General features: G+C 50.7%; 1 protein-coding gene across 1 annotated transcript in view; it reads right to left on the bottom strand.

Moving 5' to 3' along the window:
• RAX (retina and anterior neural fold homeobox) overlaps window positions 1-17,860 on the bottom strand; it is a 22,718-nt gene extending 4,858 nt beyond the window's left edge. The window contains exons 1-3 of the mRNA XM_082417975.1: window positions 17,306-17,860; window positions 16,764-17,020; window positions 12,523-13,874 (exon numbers count right to left, since the gene is read on the bottom strand). Of these exons, the coding sequence (XP_082274101.1) occupies window positions 13,362-13,874; window positions 16,764-17,020; window positions 17,306-17,594 (1,059 nt within the window). The 5' untranslated portion in view covers window positions 17,595-17,860 and the 3' untranslated portion in view covers window positions 12,523-13,361. The remainder of the gene's footprint in view (window positions 1-12,522; window positions 13,875-16,763; window positions 17,021-17,305) is intronic.

Genomic DNA, 17,860 nt, shown 5'->3' with positions numbered 1-17,860 from the left:
TTTGCTGTGGTTTTCTCTGTTATCTCTTGATTAGATGAAAAACATCCTCTAATATTTATCTTAATAAAGGCTCTTAAGAAAGAATAATGTTCCTTGAATTCTTTCTCGTTCAAAAACTATTTGTCCACAGCATCAATTCGTGGAGGAAAGTCCATCTAGACTCAAAATCTTTCCTTGAGTATCTTAAAGAGATTCCTAACAGCTTCCATGACAATCTCAGCTATTTGGAGCAGCATTTATATATTTTCTTTTCATCTTCAAGTCATAACTATCTTCTAGTGACATTGCCATTGGTGTTTGAAGCTCTTGTTTCTTTGCATACTATCCAGGAAGAGTAGTGAGGAAATGGGAAGATGCAGTGTCCCAGTACTAAGTTCATACAAGAAGTCTGGCCCATGGGACTTAAAAAAGAAGGTAGAGCGGAGTTCCCTGTCGATCCGGCGGTTAAGACTCGACGCTTTCACTGCTGTGGCCCGGATTCAATCTCTGGTCGGGGAACTAAGATCCCGAAAGCCATGGGGCACCGGGGGTGGGGTTTGGGGGGAGGAAGGAGGGCAGAAAGACATGCCTTTGACTTTTCCTTTACCGGGGCGGGGGGAGTGGGGGGTAGACACCGCTTTAGCATGAATAGAAGTCAAACTTGGAAACTCCAAATAGATGATCTCGTTCAGTTTTTCAGAACAATCCTTAACATAGATGATACTATGCCAATTATATGCAGATTAGTAACTTGTGGTATACAAGCTAACAACTAGCTCAAGGGCACCTAGCTTATAAACTGGAAAAAGCGGAATAAAACCCATCCTTTAAACTCCGAGCCAAGTTCTTGGTTAATATACCGCAGCTGTCTCCTACAAATACCCCGGAGTCAAAGTGATAATTCCCTTCCTGGCACAGTTAATGTCTGTTCTTCTAGGAAGGAAGAATGAATAGAACAATTCTCAATCTCCTTTCCCATCTCTGAGCCTTAAATATCATCAGCATCTCAGTCATTGGAGGGTGGCCAAAAAGATCACAGAGCTTCAAAGTATCTCCTCACCAGATTTCTTACACGCTTAAATTCTGTTAATTTTTTGGGTTGGTCGTTGTACCCCCAGAAATTGACTCTTAAAACATATATATTTCTAGGTGGGTGATATATTAGGATATTTAAGTCATTAATACCCTGGTATTAAATACCAGGTATTAGAAACTAACCTGAGTGGAAATCCTATAGCATATAATGTCTAATGGTAGGACTAAACTTATTATCTATTTGTTGTCATTTGAAGGATACCAGGAAGAAAATACCATGTATCAAATATTTTTTACTGCACAGGCCGTAAAATTCTAAAATTTTACTTTTAGTATAATTCTAAAATTCTACCTTTAGTATAACTTTTAATTAACTAAAGTTGAATTAAGAATTGCCTTATTTCAATATCGACAACAATATTGCACTACAATTGTCAAATTTGCTAAGAGACTAAATCTTAATTATATCAACCATTAAAAAGAGAGGAAATTATGTAATGTGATACAGGTGCTAAATATCACTACGATGGCAATAATATTGCAATATTTAAATGCATCAAATTAACACATTGTACATCTTAAACTTACACAATGCTATATGTCAAACATATTCAATTAAAAAAAAAAGAATTTCCCTACTTTAGGGTTCATTTTATTAAAACGTGCAAATAGTTCCTCACTCATGCTTTGAATAAATTGATTTAGAACTAATTCCTTCCTAACCTGAATTATGGAGGGGCATGAGAAACTTGAAAGCATAACATTTTTTGGCCTCCTAGTGGCTTTAATGACATAAGAATCCCCGGGGTTGGGTTGACTTGGCCTAAGTGGGAATCTGAGTAGAAAAGGAAGAGCTTTCCATCACAGGGGCAGCGTGAAGCCCATGGACTTGGGCAGACTCAGAAAGGAAGGCCATTCCCTGGCTGAGAAAATGCCCTTCTCATAGCTGGCGGTTCTGGGAAGTAAGGTTCTGTTAGAAAACTCCTAGTGCCCAATTAGAAGGTGAAGTTCTCAGAATGACCACCAGATGACACCCTCAGCCAAATTACTGAAGTACTCTGCTGGATCAGAATGTTGCAGCTGGGAGGATTTTTGAAGTCCTCTGGTCTAACCGTTTCTATTCTATTCCATTCCATTCTATTCTATTCTATTCTATTCTATTCTATTCTATTCTATTCTATTCTATTCTATTCTATTCTATTCTATTCTATTCTATCCTATTCCATTCCAGTCTATTCTATCCCATTCCATTCCATTCCTTTTCATGTTTAGGCCGCGGCAGTGAAAGCCCGGAATCCTAACCACTAGGCCACGAGGGAACTCCCTGGTCTAACCCTTTTATTTTACAACCAAGGGACCTCGGCCTGGGTGAAACTACCTTGCCGGAAGCCACATATCAAGTCGGTGGTGGCAGAACGGAGGTTCCTGTGACCCCTTGACAAGGAATCCAATCATGTCTCTATGACAGTAATCTGAAGGAATGCTCCTCACCCCACATGGAATAAAATACAAAAAAGACACAAGGAGGGCTTCCCTGGTGGCGCAGTGGTTGAGAATCTGCCTGCCAGTGCAGGGGACACGGGTTCGAGCCCTGGTCTGGGAAGGTCCCACATGCCACGGAGCAACTGGGCCCGTGAGCCACAACTACTGAGCCTGCGCGTCTGGAGCCTGTGCTCCGCAACAAGAGAGGCCGCGACAGTGAGAGGCCCGCGCACCGTGATGAAGAGTGGCCCCCGCTCGCCACAACTAGAGAAAGCCCTCACACAGAAACGAAGACCCAACACAGCCAAAAATAAATAAATAAATAAATTAAAAAAAAAAAAAAAAAAAAAAAAGGACACAAGGAGTTGCTGTTTGACTCTGAGGACAAAGTCTTGCTTAAGCAGATTTTTGGCCAAGTATCAGGCAGTCCCATTTACTGTGGGCTTGTTTGCTCTAGAAATGAGTCTGGGGTGGGGTGGGGGGAACACAAAGCAGTGGGATTCGGAGATACAACAAGACAGCCTGATCCCGGGAAAGTAAGAGGACAACAGGCAGGGAAAACCAAGGAGCGATGCCTGGAGATGAGCTTTGCACTAGGGACAGAACGTTGCAAGGAGAGGAGAAAAGGCAATTTAGACAGAGGACGCTCAGTGAAAGAACAGGACTGTGTCCACCACTGCAGCAGGGCAGGCCCGATGCAAATGGCATGTAAGCCCAGCTTCCCTGGGACCCAAGGCCTCTCTCTTGTCACACTTGCTCCTCCCCATCCCCACCTCACCAACCTATCACTGCAGAAAACGTTCTCCAGCCAGGAGCTGACATCACAGAGTGAATTTCAGTGACCGTTCTCTTTCCCAGGACAGTTGGCATTTTAGGCTGGTCTCTCCTTTTGGATAAAAAGGTGTTGTCCACCTTAAGCAACAGTATAGAAGAGGGGCTTGGGGAGAGCGAGTTGCTGTCAAAGTCAGCGGTTTAGAGCAGAGGCTTTCTGTTACCCAGAAGGTCAACGGGAAAGGAAATGGGTGAGTGAGACATGCGGGTGGAGCCTTGAAGACAGAAAGAGAAGTTGAGATTTGAAACTGCAGAAGAAGTGTGTGGATGCTTTGATCACTGTGCCTAGGACAGTAGGCGCTCATTATCTGTTAGCTGAATTGATACGTCCTTATTGAATTTGAAAAGGCTCCCTGGCAAGGGAGCAACACGATGAACATGGTATTTAGGAAAATTCTTCCAACGTGAGTAAAAAATTCTTCTATCCTGAAATGGATGGAGTTTAGTGGGAAGACTTAAAAAAAGAAAAACAAAACAAAACAACAGCTTTACTGAGATATAATTCACATACCATACAATTCACCCATTTAAAGTGCCTCATTCAATAGCTTTTAGTATATTCAAAGATATAGGCAACCATTCATCACCACAGCTGATTTTAGAACATTTTCATCACATCGAGAAGAAATCCCATATCCTTTATCCCCCGCTGTGTCCCCATCCCCCTGTCCCCCAGCACAAAGCAACCATGAATCTATTTTCTGTATGTATAGATTACCCTATTCTGGAATGTCATATGAATTTCCATTTACTTGGTACGTGGTCTTTTGTGTCTGGCTTCTTTCACTTAACATAATGTTTTCAAGGCCCACCCATGTTGGAGCATGTATTAGTATCCCATTCCTTTTTATGGCTGAATAATATCTCATTGTATATATATATATATCACATTTTGTTTATTAATTCATCTGTCGATGGGCATTTGGGTTGTTTCCATTTTTTAGCTATTATGAAGAATGCATGTTATAAACTTTCATGTACAGGTTTCTGTGTGGATGTATGTTTTCATTTCTCTTGGCCAAAATTGATGGTTCCTATGGTAATTCTATATTTAATCATTTGAAGGACGGCCAGATTGTTTTCCAAAGGGGCTGCAACATTTTTACATTTCCCCATGAGCGTATGTTGGGTTCTGATTTCTTCGCTTTCTCACCAGCATTTCTTGCTGCTGACTTTCTGATTCTAGTCATCCTAATGCATGTGAAGTGGTATTTCATCGTGGTTTTATTTTTCATTTCCCTGATACCTAATTATATCAAGTATTTTTTCTCTGTTGTTTTTCTCTTCTCTATTTTATTCATTTCCACTCTAATCTTTACTATTTCCTTCTTTCTGCTCACTTCAAGTTTCGTTTGTTCTTCTTTTTCTAGTGTGTTAAAATGGAAGGTTAGGTTATTGATTTGCAATCTTCTTTTTTTAATGTAGACAGCATTTACAGCTATAACATTCCCTCTAAGCACTGCTTTAGCTGCATCCCATAAGTTGTGGTATGCTGCATCTTCATTTTCACTCATCTTAAAGTATTTTCTGTGGGGGAAGATATTGCAGGTAGAAGGAAGAGCTTGGATAATGGCATAAAGGTAGGAAAACTTGGGTCAAGCTTGGTGGGCAGTTGAGTTTGGCAAGAGCAGAGGGTGTGGGCAGAAGAGTTTGAGGGATGGAGAAAGGTAAGTTGGAGTCATCTTGTATGAAGGACTAAAGAGTTTATTCTGAATGGATTTTAGATAATCAGTTGGCATTTCTAGGACAATTGCCTTATTTCACTTTCTTTCTAGATGTGGAATGAGTGGCTTTCTGAAGGTGCAGAAGACAGGTGGGGGAAAGTTTAGAAGGAAGGACAGGAATAGGGTCAATACAAACACAAAAATAGGCAAAGTCTGTGCAATTCCTGCCCTGCTGTCCCCGTCTTAGAGAAGTGGCTGGTGGGGTCCGGCCACCACCGTGATTACTTCCCAGGCAGGAGGAAACACTGGCAGTGTTTCTAAAATAGCTTCATCCCATCCCCCTGTAGGAAGCAAAAATTGTATATCCTTGTTTCATCACTGGCTAAGTTTTAAGTTTTGAAAATTCTAACAGCCTTGTTGCCCATTCTTTCCCTTTTGAAACTCTCTTTCTTTAGCTTCCATGTCACCACACTTTCCTGATTTTCCTTCTCTCACTCCCCTGCCCTCCTCCAACACTGTCCATGAAACGCTGGAGCCTCTCAAGGCTCTGACATCGGTCTCCTCTTCTCACTCCACACTCCATCTCTCTTGACAATCTCATCTCATCTCTGTCCATGGCTTTGATTATCATCTGTGCACCAATCTCAGAGCTCGGATAGCAGCCAGCTCTGCTCTGAGCTCCAAGCCAGTACTAGGAGTTGCCTACCCAATATCTCTACTCAAACTCATTTGATCAAGACTGAACTCACAATCTCCTCACTCAACCTCAAACCTGGCCTCCTTGTCACCACAAGAGGCGTTCATGCTCTCTTCCCTCAGTTACTGCAATAGCCTTCTAACTGGTCTTCTAGAACTCTCTCTTGCCGCCTTCCCAGCTCTTCATACTGCAGACGAGATGATTTATTTGAAGTGACCATATCCCCACCTATAGCAGTCATTAGTTAATTTTTGGCCATCCAGCAGGTGAACACACTTCCTATGTTGGAAAATTCCCCTCCTTATGAGTCTTGGTTGGATGCAGAACTTGCCTCCTAAAATTGTTTTTAACCACGTAGACTCTTACTTCTCTAAGTTTCCTTTGGCCTCAGCCAGACCAGCCTTGTTCCAGAGCGTCAGACTGGCCCCGGTCCCTCCTCCTTCGCGCATGCTGTGCCCCTCTCCTCTTGCCTGGCTAACTTGTTTTCCTTTCAGAGTTCAGATTGAGTGTCACTTCTTCAGAGAAGTCTTCTGTGACTTCGTGGTCTAGGGCAGATTCTTTGTTATAAGCTCTTATAGGAGGGGATGCTTTCTCTGGGCCTCACATGCCCCTGTACTAGTTACTGGGTGCTTCTGTTGGGTCAGGCACTGAATATGCAGGGGAGGACCAGACAGCTGCCTTCAAGGAGCCCACGGTCTCCCTTGGGGCCGTGGACATCACTGTGTGATGAGTGCTGGAGTAGCACTCCATCAACAAAGTGCTCTGGGGGGGAAGAAGAACAAGGAACCGACTGTTGCAAGAAAGCGGGCCAGCTGCACAGAAGGCAGTGGCATCTGGGCCAGGTCCTGAAGGAGTTTGCCAGGAGGGGGAGGGTGGGAAGTCCTTCCAGGCAAAAGGAACATTCACACTCAAAGCCGCAAAGTGAAAAAGCACATGGTGGACCAGTGAAATGCAGAGTACTCTGGTGTCACTTAAGCAGAGGATGAGGAGGGAAGGGGGGTGAGGAGGAAGGCTAGAGGCAAGCCTGGAAAGATGGGTGGGGTCAGATTCAGAAGCGGCTCAGATGCCATACTCATCATGTGCTTGGCTTTTGTCCCATGAGCCATAAGGAATTGTTTTAAGCAGAGGAATTATTTGAAGCACCTAATTCTGACTACAGTGTGAAGGATAGATTGAAAGGATTTAGGGACAGGAGGATAATATGGAAGCTGTATCTTTCTAGCTCCAGAGCTTAGCAAAAAGAGAGCCCAATAAATATAATAGGGAAATGAATCAATGGTGAAATAATCCAATAAATGTAATGGGTAAGTGAATCAACGAAGAAACAACCATAAAGTGGGGCCGTGAGAAGCGCTGTATGCCATGGGAGGCCATGCAGCGTGAGTGAGAGTTGATAAAGCCCTGAGCTAGAGAGCTTGCTGGAAAAACAGGGCTAGGTGAATTTAAGAGACATTCTGAAGTAAAATCAATGGGGCTAAGTAGTTAACTGCATACAGGCATTGAAGAAAAGGGATGAACGAATTAGGGTTAGGTTTGGCTAACAGTGACCAAAAAAGTAGACTTAAAACAGAGAGCCCAGGTAGCAGTCAAGAGCTAGCATGGTGCACCAGTGTCAGGGACTTATCGCATAGGGTCCCTTCCATCATGTTACTCAGCGTCCTCAACATGTGGCTTCATGACATGGTCCAAGATGGGGGCTCCAGCGTCACACCTGTCTTGTAGCCAACAGACTACAGGAAAGAGACAAGAACAGGGCATGCTGGTGACCTTTAAGAACTTACATCCTGAAAGTGTTTTCTGTTCCATGACATTGGTCATTATTTAATCATATCTAATTGAAAGGGAGGCTGGGCGATGTCTCTGTTCTGGGCAGCTAAAATTTGGAAGATGTATGGCTGAGAAATAAGGTAGAAAGGAAACTGAAAAATAGCTTGCCTCAAGGGCTCAAGAACAATTTCATCGCATCCGTTGGGTGGCTACGAATGCAGAAAGAGAGAGGAGAGTTTTAAGAAGGTTTTTAGGAAGCCACACAGTAAAGACAAATAAGTTTTGTTTTGAACATATCTGTTTTGGGGTGGCCTGTGGGACCCCAGTTGGAGAAAACCAGTAGGCACTTGCAAACGTGTGCACAGTTTCATTCTTATTTCCTCTACTTAGGCTATGCTCCTTGAGGGTAGAGCCTCTTGTTTATTCATCATTACATGTCCGCCACACCTTGCAAGTTTCAGGAATGGATAAAGATGACAGGAAAATTAAGAAGGTGAAAAAAACTAACGGCTAAGTTTTTAAAGTACAAATGGGGAGACTATAGAACCCAGCCAGTTAGCACTGGAAAGAGCTTTCTCAGACCACTTTGGACAGGAAGGTAGCCTCCTACGCAGTTCATTCAGAACCTACTAACCTAAACACAAACACACACACACACTTACACCATGTACAGAGCAGAAGAACACTGCTTTTAAAAATGAGGTGCTCTGGGGACTTCCCTGGCAGTCCAGTGGTTAAGACTCCACGCTCCCAATGCAGGGGACACGGATTCTATCCCTGGTTGAGGAACTAAGATCCTGCATGCAGTGTGGCCAGGCCAAATTTTAAAAATAGAATAGAATAGAATAGAATGTGTTCTGTTTCAGGAGTCTATGGTGGGTAATGAGGGATAAAAGGAGATTTTGGAGATATAGCTGTTCAGGGGGACCTGTTCGGGGTCACATGACCAGGCAGTGTCACAGCCTTGACTGGACCAGAGATCTCCTGACTTCCAGGCTGAGGGGTGACACTGCACCTGCCCTTAAGAAGATGACCCGCAAAAGGTAAGGGAACACGGCCCACTCCGTGTCTTGCAGGCCTGTGAGAGACGTGGCCAAGGATCTAGACTATTTAATCCAGTTTTACAGAAGGAGTTTTACAGAGAGCAATTAAGGCACAGTTAAGGAATTAATCACTAATGAGTCATTAACTCTGCCTCCTATTGTACAGCTAACAAGCTGAGGCCAGATTATTGGAGCCAGTTCCCAATTAAGGGGACGACATTGGCCAGAAAGCGCACCATCGGCCTCTTGAAGAGTCGGGAGGGCCTGCCTGCGGCTGCCGGGCCTCCCCTTTCCCAGGCGGGTCAGGACGCAGGCGGAGCTCGCGCTTGCTGAGCGGAAAGGAAAGGCCAGCTTTTCATTAATATTATCTTCCCTGAAAATCTTTTTTTTTTTTTTTTTTTGCTGGCCTCCTGGAGGCTGGAATTCCATTCGTGTAGTAAGGTTCTGTCGGCGGACAGCGAGGCTGGGGGCGCGGGCGGGAGGCGTCACGTTAAATGCTAGGTTCCTGGGGGCGGCTGTGTCCGGACTCCTGGTGTCCCTTCCGTGCACCTCCCGCGGGGACGACGCGGCTCACGGGAAGCGGAGTCCCGCGCTGCCCTCGCTTCCCGAACCTGGCTACACCGAGGGCTCTCCGCCTAGGCTTTCAAGTAACCCATGAACTTGGCCAAGAGCAGGAAGGATGAGGATCCCCTGCCTCCTCTCGGATTCTAGATTGTCGGGGACGGGCAGGGACTGTCTCCCCTGGTGTAACATTTCCCATCTCCCCAAACAGTAACTATACGTTTAAAATAAGTAAAGACAGCGGGGCCGCCCCCGTTCAGTTGCTGACCTCTGGGCCGAATCCTGCCCCTCCCAAGGGGTCTCTCCCAGCCCTCCCACCCCCTCTCACCCACACCCGTCCCGATCACCCTCCCGGCAGCAGAGGTGGGAGCTCGGGTCCGCAGGAGGCAGAACTGGGTTCCGAGAGCGGGAAACCCACGTCGGATGAACAGCCGGGACCGGCCTGGGGTCGCAGCGCGCGGCTCCAGGACACCGAGGGAGGGAGACCCTCCGCGGCTACGGCCGCCTCTGGACCCCGTGACTCTGGAGACCGGCGGTCTGGAGAGGCGGAGCCCTCAGTGCCCTGCGTCCCCAAGGGAGAGAAAAATCACCACCAGAAGTCCGGAGCCACGGCGCGCAGGACGGTCACGCCACGCTCACGGGCAGGAAGAGACTCCTCCATAAAGGGAGAAATGCGAAAACTGAAATGCCCCCAGCGCGGCGGGGGTGGCTGATGGCGGCCAGGCTAGCGGGGCGCCCAGCTCCGCGCCGGCCCGGGATCTCTGCATCCGCCCTCGGTCCAGGGGGAGCGCCAGACAGTCTGCGCCCGCGGCACCGCTGGCCGTGCCTGACTCCGCCCTTCCCTCGGAGCCGTCCAATCCGAGGCGCCCTTCTCCGCCCCGCCCCCGCGGTCTCACAGCCTGGCCCCCGGCGGCTCCCACCCCAGCTCCCAGGAGCCCGGAGGAGCGGTTTCGACGTCCCACCTTCTTCCCACCCCCCACCCCCACCCCCTCCGGCTGCCGTTCAGAACTGGGGTCGTCTTCCTGCGAGAGAGTCCCCAGGGCCTCCCTCCTAGTCTGACAGGATCCGCGTCGGCCTGAAGCAAGGCCTGCTTAGAGCAACACAGTGTTTCTCCCCGAACCCCGTAAGACCACTCCCAACTGGTTCCTGTTCCCCTTCAATGGACAGTGGTAGCCTGAGCCAAACCCGCAGCCTCGTCATGGAAGACTCAAGAACCATTTCCCAAGGGATGAAGGTTTACTGGGGGAGTCCTTTCCCCCAGAGTCCCTGAAAGGCGTGTGTCCGCCCCAAATCGGAGCCAGCACAGTCTAGTTTCGGAAGGCAGTGCCGCACCTTGACCGGCACCTCTGCAAACTGCTTTCCGTAGCCGTGAGCTTGAGCAGCAGCCCCAGGTGTTTCTGGATCGTCTGGGGCTTTAACGCTCTTTATCACAAGCCATTCTCACCTCCTACCGGAGTTAAGGACAGTACCGCCTGCCCGCCTCACCTGCACCCCTCCTCCTGGAGCTGGGAGCTTGACTCACCGCAGGCCCAGTGGAGCTGCCCTACTAGGCAGCCCTTAGGAAGAGGGCGGGGAGGGACGCTGGGGCTGATGCTTTGTCCAGGCCTCCCCCAGGTAGCCCAGGAAGGCACTCACAACGAGCAACCATTCCTCAGCATCTCAATTCCCAATGTGGCCTAATAAGCTGTTCTTGGGAATTGGAATTAAGGAGCACTTATTCAGCAAATATTTCCCGAATATGCAATATGATCGTGAACTGACGGGACTTCTAGTTATTCCAGCTCCAACGCTTACAAGCAGAGTTAATTGGTGCAACCTCTCTGTGCCTCAGTCTCCTCATCTATAAAATGGGGCTAGTTGAATCTTCCTAGTAGAGTCCTTATGAGGCTTAACTGAGGTGAAACCACTTAGAAGAGTGCAGGCACATAGTAAGTTTTCAATGATCATTAGCTATTAGCATTTTGATCATTTTCCAAGGACTTGTCCCTGAAGTCCAGGTATGGTTCACTCTGTTGGTGCCTAAAAAGATGGTTTAGAATATCCATTCTCAGACTAAACTAGTAAAAGAGGAGAGGAAAATGGTGGAAAGCTACAGATGCAAACAGATAGGAAGAAAAATGGCAGAGAGAAGGAGACAGAATGAATAATGGAAATGATCTAAGGGAATCGAAGAAGTTGCTGATGGTGAGATGCACAAGGTCAGAGGTGCCCAGGACTAAGGAGAAAGAGGGCAGAGCAAGTGCGGTACTCACCCGGGGCCACTGAAGTTGGAAGTTCTCTGAATAAATCATTCCTAGTAAAACGAGGGCATTAAAGGATGAAAGAGAAGATAGGCCAAAGTGAAAGAAATTTACTTACACATCCATCCTAAGTTTACCTATTTTTTTCATGCCAAGATCTGATATTGCTTGGGCCACTCCATTCATTTCCCTATGGAACCTCCTTGTCAGAGCAAAGCGCAAGTATCAATATATTACTCCCTACCTATTGGGGGAAATAACCCATTCAATAAATTCTTCCTGACCAGCCTACTATGTGTTCGGCTCCAGATGAAGGTCTAGGGGTACACAGCTCTGGTTATGCCACAGCCTCTAAGGACCCACATGGCAGGGATTGAACCGTGTGATGACACTCCCTCTACTCCCAGCCCCGGGATAGTCCTCCTTTTCCCAGGTAGGTTTCAGGAACCCAAGAACAGCACAGGGATACTCGGGATCGGAGAATCGGGATCACGATGTGTATTGCTTCATGCCACATCATTGGTATAGTTTACACAATGTGGTAAACTACCCATCTTTCCCATTTCCCAGGGAGGTGGGGCTCATTTACAGGAGGAAAGGGGGCTGGGGTGGTTCACTAACGTGCTAACGACTTATAGACAGTAAGTAGCTGGTTGACGCTAAGGCTCTGGCCGCGCCTTCCCGGGAGCACTCAAAGATAGGAGGCCAGAAGGACCTGCGCGGCGGGAATCCGTATTATTCATACCGCGGCCTCTCAGGCTGGGACTTCCGGGCTCTCCTTCGCCCCGGGGACGCCGCGAGTACCCCGGGAGCTTCTGAAGCCCGCGGAGACTTCTGGATTCCTTTCCCGCCCCCCCAGAGACGGCGCCAAACAGCCGCAATACTGTCCACCACGCGCCCGCGAGAATGTGCCCTCCGGGTCGCGGCTCAGAGCGCTCCAGGACGCTCTCCCCGAGCGCGACTGCCAGCCCGACGCGCGTCAAGCAGAACCACTGGGCTGCGGGGTGCGGAGCGAGTTGGGGAGGCGAGAGGGTGGCGCGGGGCTTAGAAAAGGAAAAGTCGCCATGCTCCAGTCTTCGGAGCACTAATGTCATCAACCCTGGGTAGCAGGGGCGGGCCCCGAGCCGGTGACCTGCACAATGATCTGAGAGGGGCCTGGGGCCGCGGCGGGCTGGAAAGAGGGAGGCGGGGCCGCCAGGAGCTTCGGGGAGTTCAACTCTTACCCTGGGAAGATGGTGCAGACGCTTCCTAGGGTCTGTCCTTCAAAGTAGCAGCTGCAGCTCGGCTATTGGGGTATCGAGGGGCTGGGAATGCGCAGGCAGCTGAGCCTTAGGCTCCAAACACCCGGAACCCCACACACTCGGCGGCGCCCGCCGTGCCAGGAGAGGGGCGCTCTGGTCTAGGGCGTCGCTGTGTCTGGGACGCTGGCGATTCTCCGCTGCAGCACAGCTCCCCGAGGATGCGCAGGAGGGAGCCCCAGCTCCTGCGCAGCCCGCTGCTTTCCCGCACCCTCCACGTGCATCACGGCAGCCCCTCCAGAACTCGCCTTCATACACACGTCTTCCTCCCCGCCACCGCAGTCCTGAGCGCGCTTAACCAGAGTCAAACCAAAACAGGTAAATCTTTAATTCTCCTCCTCAATTCTTCGAAACTACTTGTACAGACAGTTCCTCAAACCCTTTCTCCGCCTCCCCTTCCTCCCAGTCGGCCTTTTCTGGGGTTGCCACGCCGCCCGGGAGCGGCCGAGGTCAGGCGCTTTGGGTCCCTTGAACTTGGAGGCTCCGGCGCCCGCCGGGGTGGCAGCAGCGAGGCCGCCTGTCCCCCTCCAGCAGCAAGGCCCGGGGTCCATGGGAGTGTGGGTGTGGCCAGAAGGTCTCGGCTGGCCTGCGGGGTCAGCCCTCCGCGGTGAGTCGGGCGCAGATGAACATCCGAGACCCAGGTCTTCAGGCGGCGCAGGGCAAGAGTGGCCGAGTCCGGGGGACCCAGGGAGAAGGCGTGAGCGCCTGCGGCTCGGGGTCGGCTGCTAGGACGGGCGTCCGGCCTGATTTGGTCCCCGGTGCCCCTAGAGGGCCTGCCACGGCTTCCCGATGGCCTGGATGTGCTCCTTGGCCTTCAGGCGCAGCGCCGCGATGCTGCTGTTGCGCGGGTCCGCCTCGTCCAGCGGGAACTTGTCCCCGAAGCCGGGCCCGCACGGGTAGGCGGGCGGCGGCGGCGGCGGCGGCCCGAGGGGCTGCAGGCCGGGGCCGAGGGGCGGGGAGTTCAAGAAGGGCGGCGGCGGCGGTGGCGGCGTGTAGCTGGCGGGCAGGCTCTGCGCCGGCGGCCCGAAGCCTGGCAGGCTCTGCAGCGCCGTGGCGCCCCCGCCCGGCAGCGGCGGCCCGAGCCACGACTCGAGCGGCAGGGTGCCCCCCGCAGGCCCGCCGCCGCCGCCGCCGCCCGGGCCCGCCCCGAGGGGCGCCAGGGCCGCGGCGGGCGGGGAGCGGCTGAAGGAGAGCAGGGGCGAGTCCTGCAGCTTCATGGACGACACCTCCAGCTTCTCCTGCCGCCTCCACTTGGCCCGTCGGTTCTGGAACCACACCTGCGGAAGGCAGCACAGCGCCGTCGGGCTGCGGCGGGGGCAGGACTCCCCACCCCCGAGAAGGACCGGGGCTCGACTGTTTCACCTGCTCCTTTCATCCCCGCCGCCACCCCCCGCTCCCCACCCGCCTTATCCTCCTTGTCTGTCCCGTTTGCTCCAGTCTCCTCCCTCCTCCTCTCTCGCGCCGAGTCTCTTTGTCCCATCCCTGTCCTCCGTGGTGTTCCCCCCCCTTGTCCCTGTTTACCTCACCCTTAGCTGTGGTTGTATCTGTTTCCAACTCCTGGCACCGAACAGGCAGAAAAAAAAATGAAGTTAACCCTGGAATCGGACAGTGGGACTTGGGAAACCAGATCTCACCAAATTTCTGTGACCTGCTGGTTGGCAGCCCCTCCCGACCCTTCACTTTAGACCTGGCTTCCTCCCTGTGTGGTACAGGGGCTGCGCTTTTGTCGCAGACTTTCTGTGCTTTACCCACATTTTGCCTGTTATAAACATACGTATAAACAAATACTCTAAGTACTGTAACTGGAAACATTGGCTGTTAAAATAGAGCTATTTCCACAAATTACTGATAGAACAAAGTGGGTTGATTTTATCCCAGGCATATTTAATATGCATATTACTGTTCGTAAGATTTTCGTTTTTATTTAATCGATATCTGACTAGTGTTTCTGATATTTCCTAAAAATGGCTTTCAATGATTACAATAGTTCAAGTTTAATAACCTACTTTTACTCTGTGGAGTTAGTTTTGACGTTACCCTAAGATGAATTCAATGAGTTCAAGTTTTTCTTTTTTTCTTTTTTTTTTTTTTTTTCTTTCTTCTTTTTTTTTTTTTCTTTTTTTTTTTTTTTTTCTCTTTTTTTCTTTACATAGAGAAAGTCCACACCAAGAGTGAAGTCTGGTCTCTTAAGGCTGCAACTTCCATTACTGATTTGATAAAAGCACAAGAAAGGGTGTAATTAAGGTTTCACTACCAAGTTACCACCCTCAGGAACAGAACAGAGAGAACTGGTCTAGTTTAGTGGGGAATCTAGAAAGAACTTTGGCCAAACTGGGGGGGGGGGCTTCGGTGTTAAATTTATGAAGGAAAATGTGGGAATAATTGCCACGTCAGAAGGGAGACAGCAGTTCTGAGTTAATAATAGGGAGAGGGGACCTCATAGGAGAACTGAGAAAAAGCCATTCAGCACCTGAGCAGAGCAGGGCAACTGTCTGCAAAGCTGGGATTTGGGGGAGGGGGGGGAAGAGAGAAAGAACAAAAATGCAGGTACCCCGGGCCCCTTTCAATAAAAGATTCATCAGCATATCTGAGGCCCTGATTTTCCCAGAAACATTAGCTATATAGAGAAACACTGGCACGGGTGAGGGCTTCCATCCCACTGCCCCTCCCTCCCCCCCACCAACATCCCACTCCATCCCCCAAAATATCAGCTATAGGCTTCAGATCCAGTATCCAGAGTCAGAGGGCTAAAACCTGGGATAGTCTGCTCTTCTCCTGTTCTACTGCTGTCCTCAACACAGTGGGAGACTCTGCCTACCCACCCCCCAACCTGATTACATCATACCCATGTGTTAAGAACCCACCATATGCTGGGCCACTGTGCTGGCCCTGTGATCACAGAGAAGTCAGACACTGTTCTCAAGAAGCTCACGTCTTAAACAAGAAGCAAACATCCCCAAACAAGTAGAGAGGGAAGGAACAAGTAAAGAGGAAGGAACGTGGGACAGAGGCATGAAGGCAGCCCCTGAGTGGGCTGTGCCTGGAGGGGCACTGGAGGGCTTTGCCCTTTCCTCTTTCTTCATCTTTCACTTGTTTTCTTTCCCTCTCCCTACCCCATCCTTCCTCCCTGAAAAGCAGGTGCTAAAATGTCCACCTCTTCAATGAAATCTTTGCAGCTCTACTGCCCCAAATTAGGAGAAATTGAACTGTCCTTGCCAGTTAATCCTGAGTCACATTAGGGAACTATTTTTTAAAACCATGACATTCACTCATTACTTTAACCCCTTAAACTAAACAGAAAAGACAAAAGGCAAGAGCCTGTCCGCTTTTACTTTTAAGACAAGGCTAAAAGCCCCAAACATCTGAGTATCCTCACTTCCTGGAAATCTAATTCATTAGACACACACAAAAATCCCATCTTAGTTCCACTGCCTTTCAGATGCGGTGAAATTTGTTCCCAATGTCTCCCTTTCAGGCCTCTGTAAACTCTCCCAATTTGGAAATTCTCCCGGATTTTTCACAGATGACTAGCAAATATTTAAGGCTTTCAAATATTTTAATGATCAGGGATTAAAGATAATTCAGCTTTAATTAAAGCGAAAACCCCTTTAAATAAAAAGAAAAGGCCTCTGCAGCAGTGGGAAGTTTGGCTGGATGTGCACCCGAGAAGCAAAAGTCAGTTTCTTAAACAAATCCACCGAAAGTTTCAACTGCGAGGCGCCAGGCTCTCCTTAAGAAGATAGGGTTTTCGTCTTCAAGAAGGTGCGCGCCGTAACTGACTATGGTGGCATTTGGGGCCGCAATCCAGTTACCCTCGAGCCGCTGCCTACATTCCCTCTCCACTCAGTGCTTCCCGGCCCCCGCCCCGGTCCTGGATGCTGTCGCCTCTTCATCTTGCCAGCCATTGCCAGTTCCTCTCTTTTAGCTTAGAACGAGGGAGCCCCCAAAGGGGAGATGCTACTACAAATTGGAACAGACTGTCCAAGGGACGGGGCATGGGGCGCATGGAAAATCTGTGACGCTCCTGTGGGGTTCTGGGAGAACCAAGCGCAGGAGGGCCCGTGGGAAAAGTGCCATAATAAACGCGTGGACGCCCAGGGATTCAAGGGAGCTTTGGCTGCAGCTTGAGCTTCCAGCCCTCCCGTGGGCCCATCTGGGCGCTTTACCTGGACCCGGACCTCGGGTAAGTTGACCTTGCCGGCCAGCTCCTCGCGACTGTACACGTCGGGGTAGTGGGACTTCTCGAACGCGCGCTCCAGCTCGTGCAGCTGGTATGTGGTGAAGGTCGTGCGGTTCCGTCGATGCTTCTTCTTGGGCTGCTCCTCCTCTGACAGCTTCGAGTCGCCGGGGGCTGGGGGTCCGACAGGCAGCCCAGGGCTCGGCCGCGCCTCCCCGGTCTCCTTGGGGCAGTAGGGGCGAGGGGCTGGGACGACGAGACCCCGGACGGTCAGAGACACTCCCCGGAGTATCCGAGGGCCACCCCGCCTACCCATGCGGGCTCCGAGATGGCCCAGGGAGGTCGGGAGTCAGGGCTGCGAGGGGCCCCTTAGCTTTCCCTGAACGCACGTTAGAAGCTCCTGCTACGCACATAGCCCCCACCCCTGCGCCCAGATGCCTTTATAAAAGTTAAGGCAGGGCTCTCTCCTCTTGCAGAGCTCCTAAGTTTGGGAGCCCTAACGGTCTCGGAGCAGCCGGGGTGCGCACTCACCTTCGTACTCGGGAGCCGGTGCCGGGGCGGGCGGTGTGGAGGGCTCGGCGCCTCCTGCAGGCGCCTTAGGGCAGGAGGTCCGCGCGCCCGGCCTTCTATCCCGCTCTTTCGCACCCCGGGCGACCCGCTCCTCCGGGAAGGAGCCGAGGATCCCGTCGTCCTTGGTAAATCCCAGGATGGCTTCGATGCTATGCAGCCGCGAGGTGCTCCCGCCCGGGCTGCGGAGCAGGTGGCCGGCGAGCGAGAAGCTGCCGTCGGCCATGGCTGGGGCGCAGCCGGGCAGGTGCATGGGGAGCGCCGGGACGCCGGAGGGCGCGGCCCGCGCTCTCGGCAGCGCCGCCTGCTTGGAAGACCGAGAGCAGAGGCTGCAAGTCGGCCCCTCCCGGGTGCGGTCGTCCAACCCGAGGGGTCCTGACTCAAGGTCAAGCTCCGCGGGTGATGCGGACCCCGGCCGCGAGCGCTAGAGGAGGGTGAGCGCTCGGCCCGCGGCCGCCTAGGTCCCGGCGGGAGTCGGAGTTTCAACTCCCGGTGGCTCGGTCTCCGGGCGCTGAAGGC

The sequence above is a fragment of the Balaenoptera physalus genome (genome assembly GCF_965194825.1).
Source record: "Balaenoptera physalus genome assembly, chromosome: 12".
NCBI lineage: Eukaryota > Metazoa > Chordata > Mammalia > Artiodactyla > Balaenopteridae > Balaenoptera > Balaenoptera physalus.
This window is presented reverse-complemented; position numbering and strand designations above follow the sequence as displayed.